We start from the raw sequence: 17093 nt of genomic DNA, 5'->3' as shown, positions 1-17093 counted from the left end.
TAATTCTGCTCACATTTTCCAAGATTATTTAGTTTGGTTTATAAAATTTGCGATATTTGCTGTTTGGGACGTTCTCTGATCACTGAAATCTAGGTGGTGAAGTTAAGCAGCTAAATGTGGAAATGCTGGAATTAGGTCAAAAAAGAAACGTTTTTCACATTGGACTGAACAAAGAACAACACGTTGTGAACGGCGAGCTAAACACCGAGCTGTTAGTTATTTTTGTTTTTTATGTTCAGCTAAATTCCTTTTCTCCTGGTATAATTGGAGTTTTGAGGGGAGAAATGTCTGATATTAGCTCATTTTTAAGCCTAAATGTGATTAAGATAAAGTATTGTTACACTTTGAGTATGAAATTAAGAATATATATTCATTCCTCGCTCACTCAATACATTTCAAGAAAGATGATCAGTTGTTTGAAGTCTCCACTAATTGACACGTCGCTTTGCAAAAAGTCGTAAAGTCACAGATGAGCGATTTCTGTGTGGTTAAAAAAATGAATTATCATATACGGGACAAGATATTAATTGATTTCTATGGTTGACAAGTAGGAACTAAACTCTTATTGTGAAAATGTAAAGAGGAAAAGTCTTTTTGCCGCCTGATGTCACAAATGAAACAGCCTTAATGATGCCTGCAAATGATCTTTTCAATAAAATGTGAAGTTGGAGGAGGCATTGCGTGTCTGAAGTTTCTCCCCCTGCACACACGTGTGTGCTGCTCTAGTCTAATGAGTGGGCGGAGTCAGAAAGGCTGCTAGAATGCGGGCTGTTCTTCAGGTGTGGGTGGAAAATGTGTGCAGGGCTCTCAAGCCGGTGAGGTGTTGACAAGTTGACACAGGGAGCCAATTTAAGCAGAAGCTCCCAACCTGCCAGCCTCCCTCCGTCTCCAGCATCTCCATTCAGGACCCAGCATGCATCACTCTCCCTGACCAGCATGGGTTGGCTGTGCAGGCCTGGTCATCGTTACAGGAGCCCAGATGGGATTTTGTTTGCTCGGAGGTGAGCAAAGAGCAAAACAGCTTTTTGACGCATAAATCTGTTTGAAGTGGATTTTTTCACTCATAACATTATTTTTAGAAAATAATATATTTTTTTTTGATTTACCCTAAGAAAAATAGGTTATTCATAAAAAGATATTTAAATCAATGCGTCCATAAAGAAAACCAACCCTTGGTGATCGACTGTCACGCCACCTTCATCTGTCATCTGTGGGGTTTTCATAGTTGTCTGATTCGGATGAAGGGATATCTGAACATTTTTTCTGCAACATGATGGAATTTGTTTTATTAAATCCTGACCATTTCAAAAGCGGAGCTGAGAGATTATATTAATTTTTTTTAAATTTAAACTAAACTGAGATGCAATGATGAAGAAAAGACAGATGAACCACTGCAGTCACAGTAGTTTGTCTGAAGAAAGCATTTCTGCTGACTCAAAAACAAATGAAGGGATTTGGAGCAGTCATATCTAAAGACACACTGAAGCATCGAAAGTGATTTCCTTTAACGACCAATGAAGCGAGTGTTCATCAGATAGTCATGTATTGAATTCTTTGGCTCATGTTTTTCTGAAAACAGACTGAGAACATTTTCCCCAAACTTACAGAAGACGTCAAAGAATGACAGTGTGTACTGGTGCAACGTCCATTTAAATGAGATCCATGCTGGACCTGCGACAGAGCGATCAGAGCAGTTAAGAAATAGATGGAGGGATGGACATCAGGACATGAAATGTGGCATTTTTATTAAAAGGTTAAAATAATATTTTTGACAATACTGACATTGTTCTGTATTCTCAGAAATTGTGAGACCATCTTCAGAAAAGTTAAAACAAGGATTTGCTGTGACTGAGGACATTCAGCCTGACTCCACTTTATTTTTAAATGCTTCTAATGTCTTTGAATGACCTTCATTGGCTCTGTTGGTTGATCGTTAGGTTGGGGTTCGGTATTGAAGACAGTTGCAGCAGAACTGGAGATCCCCTGATCTCAACCCCCCCTGTGTGGAAGATTTATGAGCGTGCTGCTAAATCAATGTGGACTCTCTTTCAGGAGCTCCTCCTTTTCAATGGAACACTTTTTATTTAACAGGATCTTTCACTTTTCACGAGTGTGCACTAATTAGGGAAAAATATGAGCCATTATTAGAAATATGAGCTCTAACATTTCCTCAGGAATTTCAAGGAATGCTGCATTTGTGTCTGTGCAGCAGCATACTAAACAATAATTGCTGCACATTTAATGCACATGGCAATTGAAGTGATGCTGTTTGGCTTCTTGGTGTGGTTCTGATTCTGACAATCTGTCTATCAGTTACACCGAGGCTTTCCTGGAGAAGCCGAAGATAGAGACAATGCAAGGGAATGGCTTAGCACTTCAGAAGAAGGAATCAATAGCACATTGTTATTTCACTGTAGGCATTAGACCTGGAAACAGCAGAAGACCCAGCTCACCAGGAAACACAATTCAGGTTATGTCTCTGCCCACAAAAAGTCAGGGTTTCACAAATTAAAGAAACAATTACTTGCTTCTTTCAAACATGCCTTAATATCGGGTTGTTTAATAGACTTCAGCTGCCAGAAGGCAGAAAAGTCATTCACTGCATAATTACTGCCATGCATTTCAATTCAAAGTGGAAGAGAAATAACTAAAAACAAAGTTTCACCTTTGTTTTCCTATCCGTTTCCCTAAAAGCAATGGTGAGTTGATCAAATTAATCTAGAAACCTGCCATTAAATTAAGGAACAAATACAAATGAAGATCAGTTTCAGAAAAGTTGATTGAATTACTTTGTTTTATACGATCGTGTCACCTCTGAACTATGAAATAAATTACTTTTTTAAAGAGCAGAGATAAGGATGGGAAACAGGAACCTCACTGATCAGAGCCGACTTTATAGAATCATTAGGATTCTGATCATTTTAGAAATTAAAACTGACCAAAAGTAAGAACTGAACAGCCATGAAGACAGTCTATTCAAGTAAAACTAAGTCATTATCATTGAAACTCACATAATTCCCTTAATGCCTGCAAATTACCAATAAAGGAAGGAAAAAAAACGTAAAAGCGAACGCATAATGTTGAACTTGCTTGATAATTCCATTTATTTGGTTCATTTTGGGAAAAAGCCAGAGCATCATAGAATGACAATAACTGAAATGTATGATAGTGATGTCATTTATTGTAAACAAACAATGAGAAGCAGCAGTAAAGTTGACTTGGGTGTGTGAAGCAGTGTGAAGAATTGGGCATGCTGCAGTGATTTTTCTGGTTAGAAAAGTCTCATTAGAAGCTAGAATCCTAATGCAGTGGCAGCGTTGCTCTGCACGGCTCTGTATGCGTATTCGGACACATTTGTCATTTGCTCCATGCATTCGTGGTAGATGTCACCAAGGTTTCCGTGTGGACTGCAAAGCAAGGACATCCACGGCCACGGCGTGGAGCTCCTCTGTCTGCTTTTCTCCTGGACCGACTGTGTTGGCACGTGACCAGCACAGATAGAGTTTGGTGGGAATTCGGGGGGAAGTGGGTGAGAGGTGGTGGGGGTGGGGGGTGGGGATGAGGAGGTGGGGGTGTAGCATGGCCGCTAGCCTCTTTCTTGTTGATCCTCAGGAGACCATCTGCACTGGGGGCATTGATTAGAGTGTGTCTGGTGGGATTACATCTTTGCTGTTGCCATGCCAACTAATCAGCTGATTTTTCCCCCCCTCTTTCTCTGTCTGTCTCTCCACTCCTCTGTCTCCTGGTTGTCACAGCAACGAAATACGGGAGAAGCAAGATTCAGCTAAAGGGGAGAAAAATGCCCCCCACCCCTCCCTCTCTCGCTCTCCCTCCCTCCCTCCGCTCTGCATCTCTTCCTCTCCTCCTAATTGGCAACTCTTTCTGACCTGAAGTTCTTTTGTCTCTGGCATAAACACGCCCTTCTCCAGTTAGTTTATTTTTGCATTTAAAACATAGCTGGACGATGGAGAGACTCAAGGACGGAGGAGAGGCTGGGGTAGAATAAAATACATTCTCACATCCCTGCACAACCACCAAATGAGGCAAAATGATTCCAATGTTTCATGGCCGACCATGAAATCATTCTCTGTTCAATCTAGCCGACAGCCTCCTGTCAGTTAGTGAGTCGTAACTGTAAAGATACGAGTCTGAGGCCAGAAATTAACACTACATCTGTGCTCTTTGTGCAGGTTTGTACAGAGGGGCGTTTGATACTAGAGTTTGCCTTCGATGACCTGATGAGGATTAAGACGTGGCACTTTACTATCCGGCAGTACCGGGAACTCATCCCCCGCAGCATCCTGGCCATGCACGTAAGTGTGCCATCACTCACACACAGTCCTACATCCCGCTATGGGTTCCACTTTTGAGGAGCACATCTACATACATGTTGTATGGAAATGAAATGCACTGAACACTGGCGGTTCAGAAGGATTTCTGTTTGCAGATATCAGAAAGCACAAAGGGTCACTGATGCAAAAAAAACAAAAAAACACAAGGTCAGATGAATAAAGGTTGAATTCCATCAAGTGTAACACGCACGTGTAGTCACTGGAAATGTGGAGTGAGCTGAATTCATGGTGAAGCAGCAAGAAGGAGGTGTGTAGAGACAAAGCCAATTCCTGCACACATTCAGTGATATACAGTAGAGCTTTACATGGTGGAAGGACCCCGGGTTTGCAAAAGCCTCTTTCAAACATTCAGGCATCATAGAAAAGCAGCTGCTGCCTGTGTTACATATGAAGAGGTGCAGATGTCCATATCCATTTTATCAAGAGAGGTCAAATCTGCTCGTAAATCATTTGCAGTGAAACAATAGTTTGTTTCCATCAGAGGCAGCAACATGAGACGAAGCAGAAACTGAGCTCAGCTCCTCATTTAGGATTCATTACAACTGGCTGTCAAATTTCAGTTCATTCAGTAATTCACAATTCATTCCAATTCACACAATTTCTTAATTAAATATCAACATCAAATTTATTTTTCTAAAACCAACTTAGTTGAATTATAAAGAACAGTTTTTCTGTAAACTGAACGTTCACCAATAACAGTTCTTGTTGTAAAAACTGACAGAAAATCCTTTTTGACAACAAACTGCTTGTAAGGAAAGTGCTGCTCTGAAATGTTGAGTAACAGATGCTAATCATGGAAACAAAATGTCCATCCTGCTGTAGTAAACATGCAGCCTGGAACCAGACCAAAAGTTGCCATTCATGATGCATTGACTTACAAAAAACACAGTTTTTGTGTAAAATGTTAAAGAATTGTTATATTAGTGAGTACTTTGTTTTTATTTCTTTTTCTTTCTCTTGGAAGACATCTGCTCCTGAAAACAGTGAACGCGTCTGTCTTTCCGCCCGTGCATGGGGGTGGGGGTGGGGGGCAGGGGGTGTGGTCTATTCCTGCTGTCAAGGTAAAAATGTAAAGAACCATATGTCAAAAATGTCTGCTTTGAAAACAACAGCATTAAATGCAATCATTTATAGTGCTCAGTCATGACTCCTTGTCCTCAGCAGTGACATGTGCAGACCCCCGCCCTCCACCCCCACCTCCATTTGCTTGATAAACTAAAGGGGCTTCAGTTCTTTGCCTTGTTCTGCTTCATGAAGCTAAAGGTGGGGAAGGCAGGGTGTCTTTTTGACCAAATGTTCATACGAATTTCACTCGGCGATAAATTGGCCCCTCCGGGAATTCCCGTTAATTCCTGGAGAGATAAAAGGGGGGCTATGGGGTGAAATGTGAGGCACGGTGGGTGCGCTCAGGCTTTTGATGGCTGTCGCGGTTGATGAAAGCAGATTCAGAGCAGGAAGGTTGAGACGGCAGATTCTGGTACAGATGTAGAGCTGCTCTGCTGGGCCACCGTCTGAAGTCATGTTTTCACTTCTATCAGGTCCTGTGAGACACTGGGAGCAAAATTAGCTTCATTGTTTATTATCAAGTTTTGAAAAAATTGGCCTGTAGTTGATCAATGTAATCCATGACTGATCACATCCGAGCCACAACTCTAGTTCACGTTTTCTTTTGTCAGCTACAGTACAGTGTGCAGCACAAATTCAACATAAATGAACTCTGTTTGTGCATCAGCTGGGCTAAACTCTTTGAGTAGGCCTGCACAATATACCGCAAATTTATCGTTATCGCAATATCCAGCTCTGCAATAGGCATATCGCAAAAGACTGCGAATATCGCAATAAATTGTAAACCCAAAATGTGTTAAAACAATCTTATGGCAGCTTGACGCATTTAACAAATCAAATAAATCCCTTTATGCTTCCCATTGTTTACCAATCAGATGGAGGCCTATTATGTTAGATGTTTGTAACCTATGTCGATGAGGGTCATTTGGAGTGTAATTTTAAACTGTTGCAATGAAATGGGAATGATGTTTTTGGCATTTTTCTATTTTTTTATATACCGCAAATTATATCAATATCGCAATATTAATCTCTAATATCGCATATCGCAAGTTTTCCTCATATCGTGCAGCCCTATCTTTGAGGAAAGAAGAATTCAATAAACTGAATGAAAGGCTGATCCAAAGCTGCCTTTAGAAATCTGAGTGATGGACATGAAGGATCAAAGAAAACTCGTTTATTTCCAGTGCAGAAAATGTTAGCTATCTTTCTACATTTTAAATGAAAGAGAATAATTATATTTGTAAAGAAAACATACAGTTAGGTGAAAACTCTCCCAAGTTTCCATTTTAAAACATTATAAATAAATATATACCATCAGAGGCTTTGAAGAGAGGCCAATATTCAGCTGGACCTCAGTTTGTGATTCTATCAAAGCAGGTCTCAGATTCAATGATCAGTGTGAGCTTTAGGAAAACCTGCCTTTGGTGGTTTGCTGTGATCATCTCAGCTGCAGTGATCCTAAAAGAAAAATACTTCGAAATCACAAACAGAAGCCACATTGTGCAACAAACATGGTTTCAGTGTTTCTGGAACATTTAACTGAAATGCAACTTAGTGAAGCTTCCAAACAGCTTGAAGATTCAATAAAAATAAAGTCTTTTTTGCCTCAGAAACCTAAAAGATTAAAAAAATGTTCATATCTTTCTATGTTGTTTTGCATTTTTGTTATTCTTAATCCCTAAATTGATGGGTTTGAGTCTGGACTCTGACCGAATGTCCCTGTGACGGCGTCACACCAACACGCGTGTGGTTTCTCCTTCCTCGCCGGTTACAGACGACAGCATGGCACGCTGGCAGCAGAGCAGCACCTCAGCTTCACCTGTCAATCTAAATGCAATGCATTTGCTGTAGATGCCTTCTGACCTTGTGTTTTTTAAAATTGGAGCCACCATCTTGCATCTTAATGCTTTTTTTTCCTCAGATATTTCTGCACAGACATGTTTGCTGCCTCTGGATGGTCTCCATGTCTCAGTATTTGCTCGGTTACAACACAGACTGTTGTTGCATCTCTGTATCTGTGCAGCCAAGAAGGATTGTGTCCATTGCAGTCCCCCTAATTCTGCTTGATGAGTAAAGTATTTTGGTCTGTGATCCTCCAGCTGCCAAATAATGCTCTCTGGTTCAGTCCTCCTGTGCCTGTGCTGACAGCACAGAAGGCCTCCCTCCCTCACTTTCCTCTGAACTTTTTCCACTCAGAGATGCAACTGCAGATAGAATGATGCATTTTTCATGAGCCACCCAATGCAAGGCGGCTTGCTGCCTCTGCTATGTTTGGGCTGCTTTGCTCTGTCAATACCTGTGACTTTTTAGAATGCAGGAGCTTTTTGGGAAGCAACAAACAAGCTTGGTGAACAATCACACGTCTGCAGATTTGGCAGCGTGGCTTTTGTGTTTACTTTTAATATTCACTCCACATCACTCTTGTTCTTTCTGGATCAACACAATTTTTGCAATTCATTCTTTAGTTGATTCTGGTTACTCAGACTCATGTGTGTAAATTAGCCATGTCCTCTCGTCCTCATGAATCTTTTATATGAAGAGTGAAGCAAATCTGCAGATTTATTGTCCTTTTCCAGCTTCCTGTCATCAGTCAGCTGTTGTCCTTACTCAAAAACATGGCTTTATAGGTTTCAGGTTTAAGTACATATATGTTTCAGTGCTATAAATATGTGGCGATCTCACTATTCAAATCAGCTGTGCAACTATTTGGAGATTCTTTTTGAAGAAACTGCAATGAACATGTTAAAGACACCTGTGAGACTCTGCATAAACATCTAATATAGCTGAGTTCTGGAAATATCCTGTTTAGAAGGATTTAGATGTTTAGAAGGATTTGGCTGAATGCAGTGACTTCGGTTGTAAATCTGCTCTTTATGCAGAATTTGTCTCTTTCATCTTTATTTTCCTGCTGCTTACTTCAGGCACAGGACCCTCAGGTGCTGGAACAACTGTCCAAAAACATCACTCGCATGGGCTTGACCAACTTCACCCTCAACTACCTCAGGGTAAGTACGGTGTGTCTGTGTGTGTGTCTGACAATATATGTCATTTTGCATTTGCTGTTGTTCTCCTCTCTTGCTTGTGATGCACATCATGGAATAATTCCATTAGAAACTCAGTAATTCACTCTGCTCAAAAACCCCTCCTGTTGTTATTTTGTTTATTTTTAACTGTGCAACATCTTCAATGTAGATTTCTTTAGATATTTTTTGTTAGATTGATTTAATAGAGCTGTTGTTTTATATTTAATTTATTCACACCTTTTTAAATTCATGGTTTGACCCTATACTTTTATTGTTGAAATTCCCATTCCATCTTTTAGAATTGTTCTTTTTTTCCTGTATTTTTATTCCTTCTTGCTTCTGTGCTCAGCACGAAAGCACTCGGAATAAAGCGATATCATTTACAGGATAAAGGAAGCATAGGCCGGGTAAATACATGAGCCGTTTGTGACAGAGGCTTCTGTTTGTGTTTTTCAACGCCACATTCCACTGACAGCCACTATTTCCAAATAGGAGAGCACGAGCGAGGGCGAGACAAACAGGGAGAGGGAAGAATTAATTGGATACAGAAAATTAGCATAACATTAATGAGAGCTCCCTGTTGAGACTCATAATTGTGAAAAGACGCAAATCAGAGAACGGCACCTTCATTGCTTATTGTAGCTGAGAGAGGAGAGACACCAAGGCAGGAAGAGAGGATGCTGGGTCCATGCTGTGCTTTTCTCTAAGAACCATTCTTTCTGCAGAAAGCTGCTCTGATGCGGCTGAAAGAGAAGCCTCCAAATGCAAGGGTCTGTAATTCCTCATGGAGGTTTTATGATTTAGACCATCACAAAATTAAAAAGGACAATAACTGAAACTATAAAAAAATCAACTTTTAATTTACATTTAAAAATATGGTTTTGACTTTCAGTGGGCTGAATTTAAAATTGATTTGAACTGATTCCAATTGATCTTTCCTTACAAGATGCAAATCCATTATGAAATCACTCTTCCTTCAATACAGTGGTTAATTTTCATTTCCTGCATTATTCATATTATCCATCACATATATTTAGTTAAAAATGAGAACTTTACACAAAACAATATTTTAAAAACAAAAAATGCATGAATGGTTTAAGAACTGAAATTGACCAAAAATGTAAATCTAATTAACCAATGATTTTAAAAATGTGACTGAAATGATTTTGACAGCAATGCCCAGACAAAGGCATGAGTGTGTGTGTGCATGAGTGTATGGTTGTGGCGACCTGTCCACAGTGTACCCCCCCTCACCCAACAGTGGCTGGGTGGATGGATGGATGGATGCATGGATGGATGGATGGATGGATGGATGGACAGATGGATGGATGGATGGATGGATGGATGGATGGACAGATGGATGGATGGATGGATGGATGGATGGATGGATGGATGGTTGGGTGGGTGGATGGTCAGACAAAGATTCAAAAACTGATCAATAATTGGACGTTGTTTCTTTGTTTTTATATACATTAATTCTCCAGGGTTTTATCATTAAATGGAATTAAAAAGATTGAACAGAAAATAAAGTAGAGTTTTACCATAAATAAACTGATGTCTTGTTTGCAACACAGGGATTTGGCATCTCTCTTGAAAAATCAAGTTGGGGATGGTTACTGATTTTTAACAAGTTGCACATTTTGGATATCGGGTGTGTCGAGGTAAAATGCAGCCTTTCCTCACAATACAGTGCTTGTCTGGAAAAGGCCTTGCCCAGCATTTTCCCTCATTTCTAAAGAGACCTGACAGCTTCTTGGCTGGGCGGCCATGACTGTCTGTCTGTCTGTCACGTTAAAACCAGAATGCAAAAATGTGTTATTCATTCGTAGTGTTTCAGCTTTTCCATGTATCGTGGCTGTAGGCTTCCTACTATTCAAGCTGAAAATAACCCTTGTTTTCCGAGAGAGTCAGGCTTTCTGGCTGAACAGGGAAGGGATATTACAGTGTCAGCAGGGAACAATCAGAGGAGAACACTGGATTGGTCTACTGCAGGGATGTTCTCTTTGCCTGGAGCGGCGTGGCACAGAAACACGGCCATCCTGACGGAGGGGAAAGCATTACACGTTGCTAAAGTTATGTAAAGACATTGGACGTGATCACCTGAGGCTGAAAAAACTAGTTCAGACTGACATGAACTTCTATCAGTTCCACAAGGATTCCTGATTTCGCTGAACAAGTTGTATTACAACGTCCAGAGTTGTTTTACACACCGTAGTAGTCGTTATGTGGATGACACGCTTCCGTTCCAAGGGCTCACTGCACTTTGATCATTTCAAGTTTTGCTGCAAAGAGCACCCTGAGCTGGGACAAACATGTTGATTAGAACTCATGAAGGGAAAGTGGGAGTGGTGGGAAGCTGAAGGTCAGATGAAATGATTTGAACATGCACTGAATGATTAACAGTCTCCTTTCTTAAAGTAATGAATGTGGGAGCGCCCTTGAGCCGCTTGGTAAACTGCTGTTTCTGCACCGGTCACGCTTTGACAGTGAGACAGCATCAGTGAGGAGAATTTGAGCATCACAGATATGAACATGCAGGAACCATGTCACACTCAAGACCTGCAGAAATTACCTGGCATGTGGTTCTTTTTCTGACTCTTAGTAGAAATGATTCTCTAATATTGCAAAAAGAGTTGTATTTTTGTTGTGTTGATGAACCAGCATAAAGCTGTAGTTAGCGTTGTCTAGTTGCTTTAGCCACTGAACAGGTGAGCTCTGTAAAGTGACGGTTTAACAGAAGACTCGGTCACTGGTTTTACCAATGACTGCACGGAAAAGTAAAATACAGCAGAAGAATTAGAGCCGACTTATTGCCTTGAGTTTGACTCTGGCTTTCATATTTGATCGGTTTGATGTAAACAGAGCCGTGCCTGTCCTCCAGCTACTCCAACCAGCATCTGCATGAATGCTGCTGGTGAAGAAGGTACACCACCCAGCTGTTTACGGCAGCTCATCTTTATTTATGTTGACCCTTGTTTAGCTCTCTAGAGATGTCTAGCTTTCTCCTGAATTAAATCACATTTAAAGTGCTGTAAAACAAAAAATCATTGGTCACTCATTAAATTCAACAACAATCAGCGTCGGGTTAGAGAAGAAAGGGCTACCTGTGCACACTTTTTGTGGAAGGTGTAAACAACCAGCAAAGGCTATTTATCTGCCATCCTGACTATTTTGAGTGAGTCTTTCTCCCATTGCTCCTCTCAGGAGTACATTTTTTAGAGATACTTTATCTGGAAGGTTTAGAAGAAGTTTATTTCCATGGTAAAAAACAGAATTAACCCAAACCCCAGAACATTTTTACCACACTGCCAAGTGTGGCCTATAGAGCTACTGAAGGTTGGCCGAATCTTAATAAACCTTTTTCAATGAAAAAAGGGTCCAAATGTGTAAAAGTGCATCTTGTTGCCTAACGTCAAGCAAAATGCAGTTGAACCTGAAATATTTTTGTTTCCTATTGTGAAGAAATTCTGCAAACACTGATGCAGAAATACCTACCAAGTTTCAAGCTGTGGTTAGAAATTCTAATCATGTAACTCATGACACATATAAGACTTTTAGACCAACTCAGTCCTCAATTTGGAAAAAAGTCAAGTTGCCTAAGGTTGACATTTGTCATTTAACCCTTGTTCTATCCTAGGCACTTTAACGTTGGGAGTTGGGTCATCCAGACCCACTAGACAGTGCACTGAACCTTTTTTCTTCAATGATTTGTGATCTTCACTGGTGTCCATGGATTACATGAAATCTTTCCCCTTTTATCCACCTTTGTCATGGTAGGGAGAACACGTCAATGGAAGGGGGGGGGGTCATCTAAGATAGCACAAGGGTTAAACAGAGTTATACTGTGGTCCTCCTTAAAGTGGAAGAAATTTAAGTTTCCCCCTTAAAGTTTAGGTTCAACCTTGTAAATTTTAAAGAAGGGGCAAGAAAAATCCACCTGATTTTATGATTTCTGTTTAATGTCAGAATTGTTCTTGACATAGATCAGTTTTTCATGACTGCAGACATTGGAAATGGCAAACCCCCTCTTTGTCATTTGATTAGTAAAGGCAGAGTCTTTACGTCTTGTGTGAAACAGAGAAACGTTGTCAGTTTTACACAAGTGTTTGTTAAGGTAAGGTTAATTTCTTTACGACCCTCTCGACAACCCAAAAACCAACAGCACCTGTAGGGCTCAATCCCCACGGACTGAAACCAGAGGAGTGAGCAGACCTTGTCTTCATTGCAGTTATGGGTCCAGCTGCAAGGAGAAGCTATTAAGCTGTAATGCGGTTTGTCGTGTTTGTCCACAGCTGTGTGTCATCCTGGAGCCCATGCAGGAGCTCATGTCAAGACACAAGACCTACAACCTCAGCCCCAGGGACTGTCTCAAGACATGTCTGTTCCAAAAATGGCAGAGAATGGTAGCCCCACCAGGTAACCCCAAACAATCACCAATCATGTACTTAAAGAACAGCCAAGCTGAGAAAGCTATTGATTTCTTCAAAGGTTCTCACATTGCTGGATTAACCTGTTAATGTTAATGTTGATGTGCCAAACCCCAGAAAGAGTGTTAAAACACAGTATTAGTTAATCAATCCATCAAGAAAGTTTTAAATGTGCAAGAATCTGGATCTTTTCCCTTCGAATGCCTTCATTGCATCATTTACATTTCCAAATTTGCCATTAAACATCTTAATCCTTCAAATATGTTTTGCCTGTCAGGTATGTGAAGTAATGAGAATTCAGTTTCCTCTTGAATCTCAGCCCTGCCAGTCCTGACGGGGCTCTCAGCCAGCTATGATTGATGCTTGTAGGGTTGTTTCTGAAAAGTAGCAGGCTTAAATTGGCTGTGCAGTCTTAAGCTGGTGAGAGAGGAAACCAAGCTTCTTTTTCTTTTTGGGACACATTGGAGGGGCTGCAAATTACAGCAATGCTTAGCGAGGCGTGACGAGGTGTCTTTTAAGACCAACACCAGTCAAAAAGCCTCAACTCAGACCTGTGTAACTTTAATTAAGAGTGCTGGCTGTAATCAAACTAGTATATCCAGCTCTGTTGCCAGAGGCTCCCCAGTGTCAACGACATTCTTCAACAAGAGAAAAAGACGGAGAGAAAACACTGAGGGCATTTTTTGAATACAAAAAGCCTCCTCACTGTCCTAATGCTTTGGCAAGACAATCACAAGCTCACATGAAATCTTCTGCAGGTTTATCATTTGTGTCACAACCAGGTTTGCGTATTTCAAAAAGGCAGGCTTTGGATTTTTAATTATTTGTTTGTCAATTCTGGCTCAGACTAGCTAAGTTTTATTCTGCTTGTTGTTTGAATTTAGTGAGAGTAATGAAGGTTTGTGCTCTTCATTGTACTGGACATGATAAAAAGGCTTTTGTATGTCATCTTCACAGATGAACTTTACAGTGTAGCTGGAAGTGTGGCTCTCCGTGTTGGTGATGTGTTATTCCATGTTTCCTGCCATTCTTATCCAACTCGCAAACTGGCTAGGATTTAGCCAGGAAGGAAGCAAAAAGTGCATTTATTCCCAGATAAGTCCTTTCCTGTGGAAATGGAAGTGATTTCAACTGGCTCAGCATTGAAGGAAATCAGCGGGATAACAGAAATAATTCTCTCACAATAGGCTCACTTTTTTTTACTCACATGTTTGTCAAAGTCAGGAGTCAAAAGAAGAAAGAGAGGAGATTCTGATTAAGACTCTGGGTTTTGTTTGTATTATGATCTACCACTCGTTCTAACTGAATATGAGAGCCTCTCCTTCGCCATGATCAATTCAATTCAATTCAATTCAATTTTATTTGTATAGCCCAAAATCACAACAACAGTCGTCTCGATGGGCTTCGAAGTAAAACATGAACTCAAAAGGATCACGAATACAAAGAGTTCAATAGGAAAATACTAAAATGAACTAACAAACTGACTAAGCTATACTGGCATCCCTGCATAGACCCCCCTTGGCGGTAAGGAAAAACTCCCAAAAAAACCGGATTCCGGAAAAAACGAAGAAACCTCAGGGGTGCCCACATGAAGGAGGGATCCTCCCCCAGGATGGACAGGCGATTTACCAGAAATCTTAGAGAAGAATTAACTTATCTAAATCTACAACTACATATATAAAAGTCCAGCAGACGAGCTTCATCCAGCCGTGGTTGTGGGGACAGTCAAAGGCGCGAGTCGAGCCGGAGACAGGAACCACAGCCAGGTGTAGGAGCAGGAGCAGAGACGAGGTACTCGGTCAGGTACAGAGCAGAGACGAGCCAGAGATGAGCCAGAGGCAGGATCCACAGCCAGGTGTAGGAGCAGGAGCAAAGGCGAGGTAAACGGTCAGGAACTGGAGCACGGATGAGCCAACTGGAATCTGGAAGCACTCCCACTCCCCAGGAGGGGATAGGAAAAGAGGGACAATACATGAATCGCACTGCACCAGACAGAGGCATGGAGAACTAAATGATGAATAATGATCAAGAATAGAGGAGAGGAAGGGTAGAAGTAGAAAAGGAAAGAGGACAGAACCCCAGTGCACCATAGTTACCCCAGCTTCAACTTCTAGCAGCCTTTTAAAAGAAATAGTTATTATTAAGTTTAATTTAAACAAATTAACATTAAGTTAAATAATCTCTGAATACTAACTAGTCTGACAATAAGCCTGTCCAAAGAGGAATGTTTTCAGTTTAACTTTGAATGTAGAAACTGAGTCGGCCTCTCTTCCATCAGTTGGGAGTTTATTCCATAAGACAGGGGCTTGGTGGCTAAACGCTCTACCTCCAACCGTACTTTTACTAATTCTAGGAACCACAAGCAGTCCTGCATTTTGCGAGCGAAGTGTTCTGATTGGATGGTAAGGGACTATGAGGTCCTTAATATAGGACGGGGCCATTCCATGTAAGGCCTTATAGGTTAACAGGAGGATCTTGAACTTGATTCTAGAATCAACTGGGAGCCAATGGAGCGAAACTAACACAGGAGTGATGTGATCTCTTCTGCTAGTTCCAGCTAACAATCTAGCTGCTGCGTTCTGAACAAGCTGGAGACTTCTTAAGGAACTCTTAGGACACACTGCTAACAAGGAGTTACAGTAATCCAGCCTCGACGTAACAAATGCATGGATGAGTTTTTCAGCATCACTCTTAGAAAGTATATTTCTGATCTTAGCAATATTCCGCAGGTGAAAAAAAGGCAGTTCTGCACGCCTGAGATATGTGAGCCTTAAATGATAAATCCTGGTCAAGTAAAACCCCAAGGTTTCTAACTGTGGAATTGGGGGTTATACTTATGCCATCCAGGGAGACTATCTGAGCAGACAGAGCATCTCTGAGGTTTTTAGGACCTAGTATAATGACCTCAGTTTTTTCTGGGTTCAAGAGGAGGTAATTAATTGTCATCCAGGTCTTGATGTCACTGATGCAGGCGTTCAGTTTCTCTATATTGTCATTCTGGTCAGGCTTCATGGATAAATACAACTGCGTATCGTCGGCATAACAATGAAAATTAATGCTGTGTTTCCTGATTATGTTTCCTAGGGGTAGTATATAAAGCGTAAACAGGATTGGTCCCAAGACTGAGCCCTGTGGGACTCCATAGTTGACTCGAGTGCACTGAGAGGAATGTCCATTTACATTAACGAACTGATACCTATCGGACAGATAGGATTTAAACCACTGGAGAGCAGATCCTCTGATCCCTATGTCCTGCTCTAATCTATGGAGTAAAATACCGTGGTCGATAGTGTCAAAGGCAGCACTGAGGTCCAACAGGACCAGAATAGAAAGTAGTCCCTTTTCTGAGGCCAATAACAAGTCATTAGAGACTCTAACTAGTGCAGTTTCCGTACTGTGGTGGGGTCTAAACCCCGACTGAAAGTCTTCAAAGTGGCTGTTGTCCTGTAGGTGGCAGTAAAGCTGCTTAACTACAACTCTTTCTAGGATTTTAGAAATAAAGGGCAGGTTTGATATCGGTCTATAGTTGGCCAAGATGCTAGGATCCAAACTGGGCTTTTTCAGAAGAGGTTTAACAACTGTATATTTAAAAGACTGTGGCACGTAACCCGTTTCCAGAGAGGGATTTATCATTGTTAATATGGAATCATTAATTAGGGGAAAAGTTTCTTTAAAAAGTCTGGTGGGAATTGGGTCTAACAGACACGTTGAGGATTTGGAGGACCTAATAATTGATGCTATTTCCACTTGATCCACAGCAGTGAAGCAGTCTAATGTTACAGAGGTTTCTATGGATGCCTCCATTTCTACCGCTTCAGCCTGCTCTGGGCTGATAGTAGGAATAACTTGATTTAACTTATGTCTAATATTTGAGATTTTACTATCGAAAAATGTAAGAAAATCATCAGAGCTGAGAGAAACAGGAACATGTGGTTCTACTGAGCTCTGACTGCGAGTTAATTTAGCAATAGTGCTAAAAAGATATCTTGGATTGTTTCCATTCTCTGATATTAAGGTTGAATAGTACTGGCTTCTAGCTCTACGCAGAGCTTTTTTATAATTTAATAGGCTATGTTTCCAGGTATTCAGAGACTGCTCTGAACCGGAGCGGCGCCATTCTCTTTCCAACTTACGGGTTTCTTGTTTAAGAGAACGAGTTTCAGCGTTAAACCACGGTGCTACTCGGTTTTGTCTAACAAACTTAGGTTTCAGGGGGGCAACAACAT

At 40.9% G+C, this 17093-nt stretch overlaps 1 protein-coding gene across 4 annotated transcripts in view; it reads left to right on the top strand.

Moving 5' to 3' along the window:
- ldb2 (LIM domain binding 2) overlaps positions 1–17093 on the top strand; it is a 97999-nt gene that overhangs the window by 65818 nt on the left and 15088 nt on the right. For all 4 annotated transcript variants that reach the window (XM_023959478.1, XM_023959479.1, XM_023959476.1 and 1 more), the window contains exons 4-6: positions 4191–4313; positions 8339–8422; positions 12733–12856. In XM_023959478.1, the coding sequence (XP_023815246.1) occupies positions 4191–4313; positions 8339–8422; positions 12733–12856 (331 nt within the window). The remainder of the gene's footprint in view (positions 1–4190; positions 4314–8338; positions 8423–12732; positions 12857–17093) is intronic.

This window comes from Oryzias latipes, chromosome 10, assembly GCF_002234675.1.
Source record: "Oryzias latipes chromosome 10, ASM223467v1".
Classification (NCBI taxonomy): Eukaryota; Metazoa; Chordata; class Actinopteri; order Beloniformes; family Adrianichthyidae; genus Oryzias; species Oryzias latipes.
Note: the sequence above shows the minus strand (reverse complement) of the source record. Positions and strands in the feature narration are given on the sequence as shown.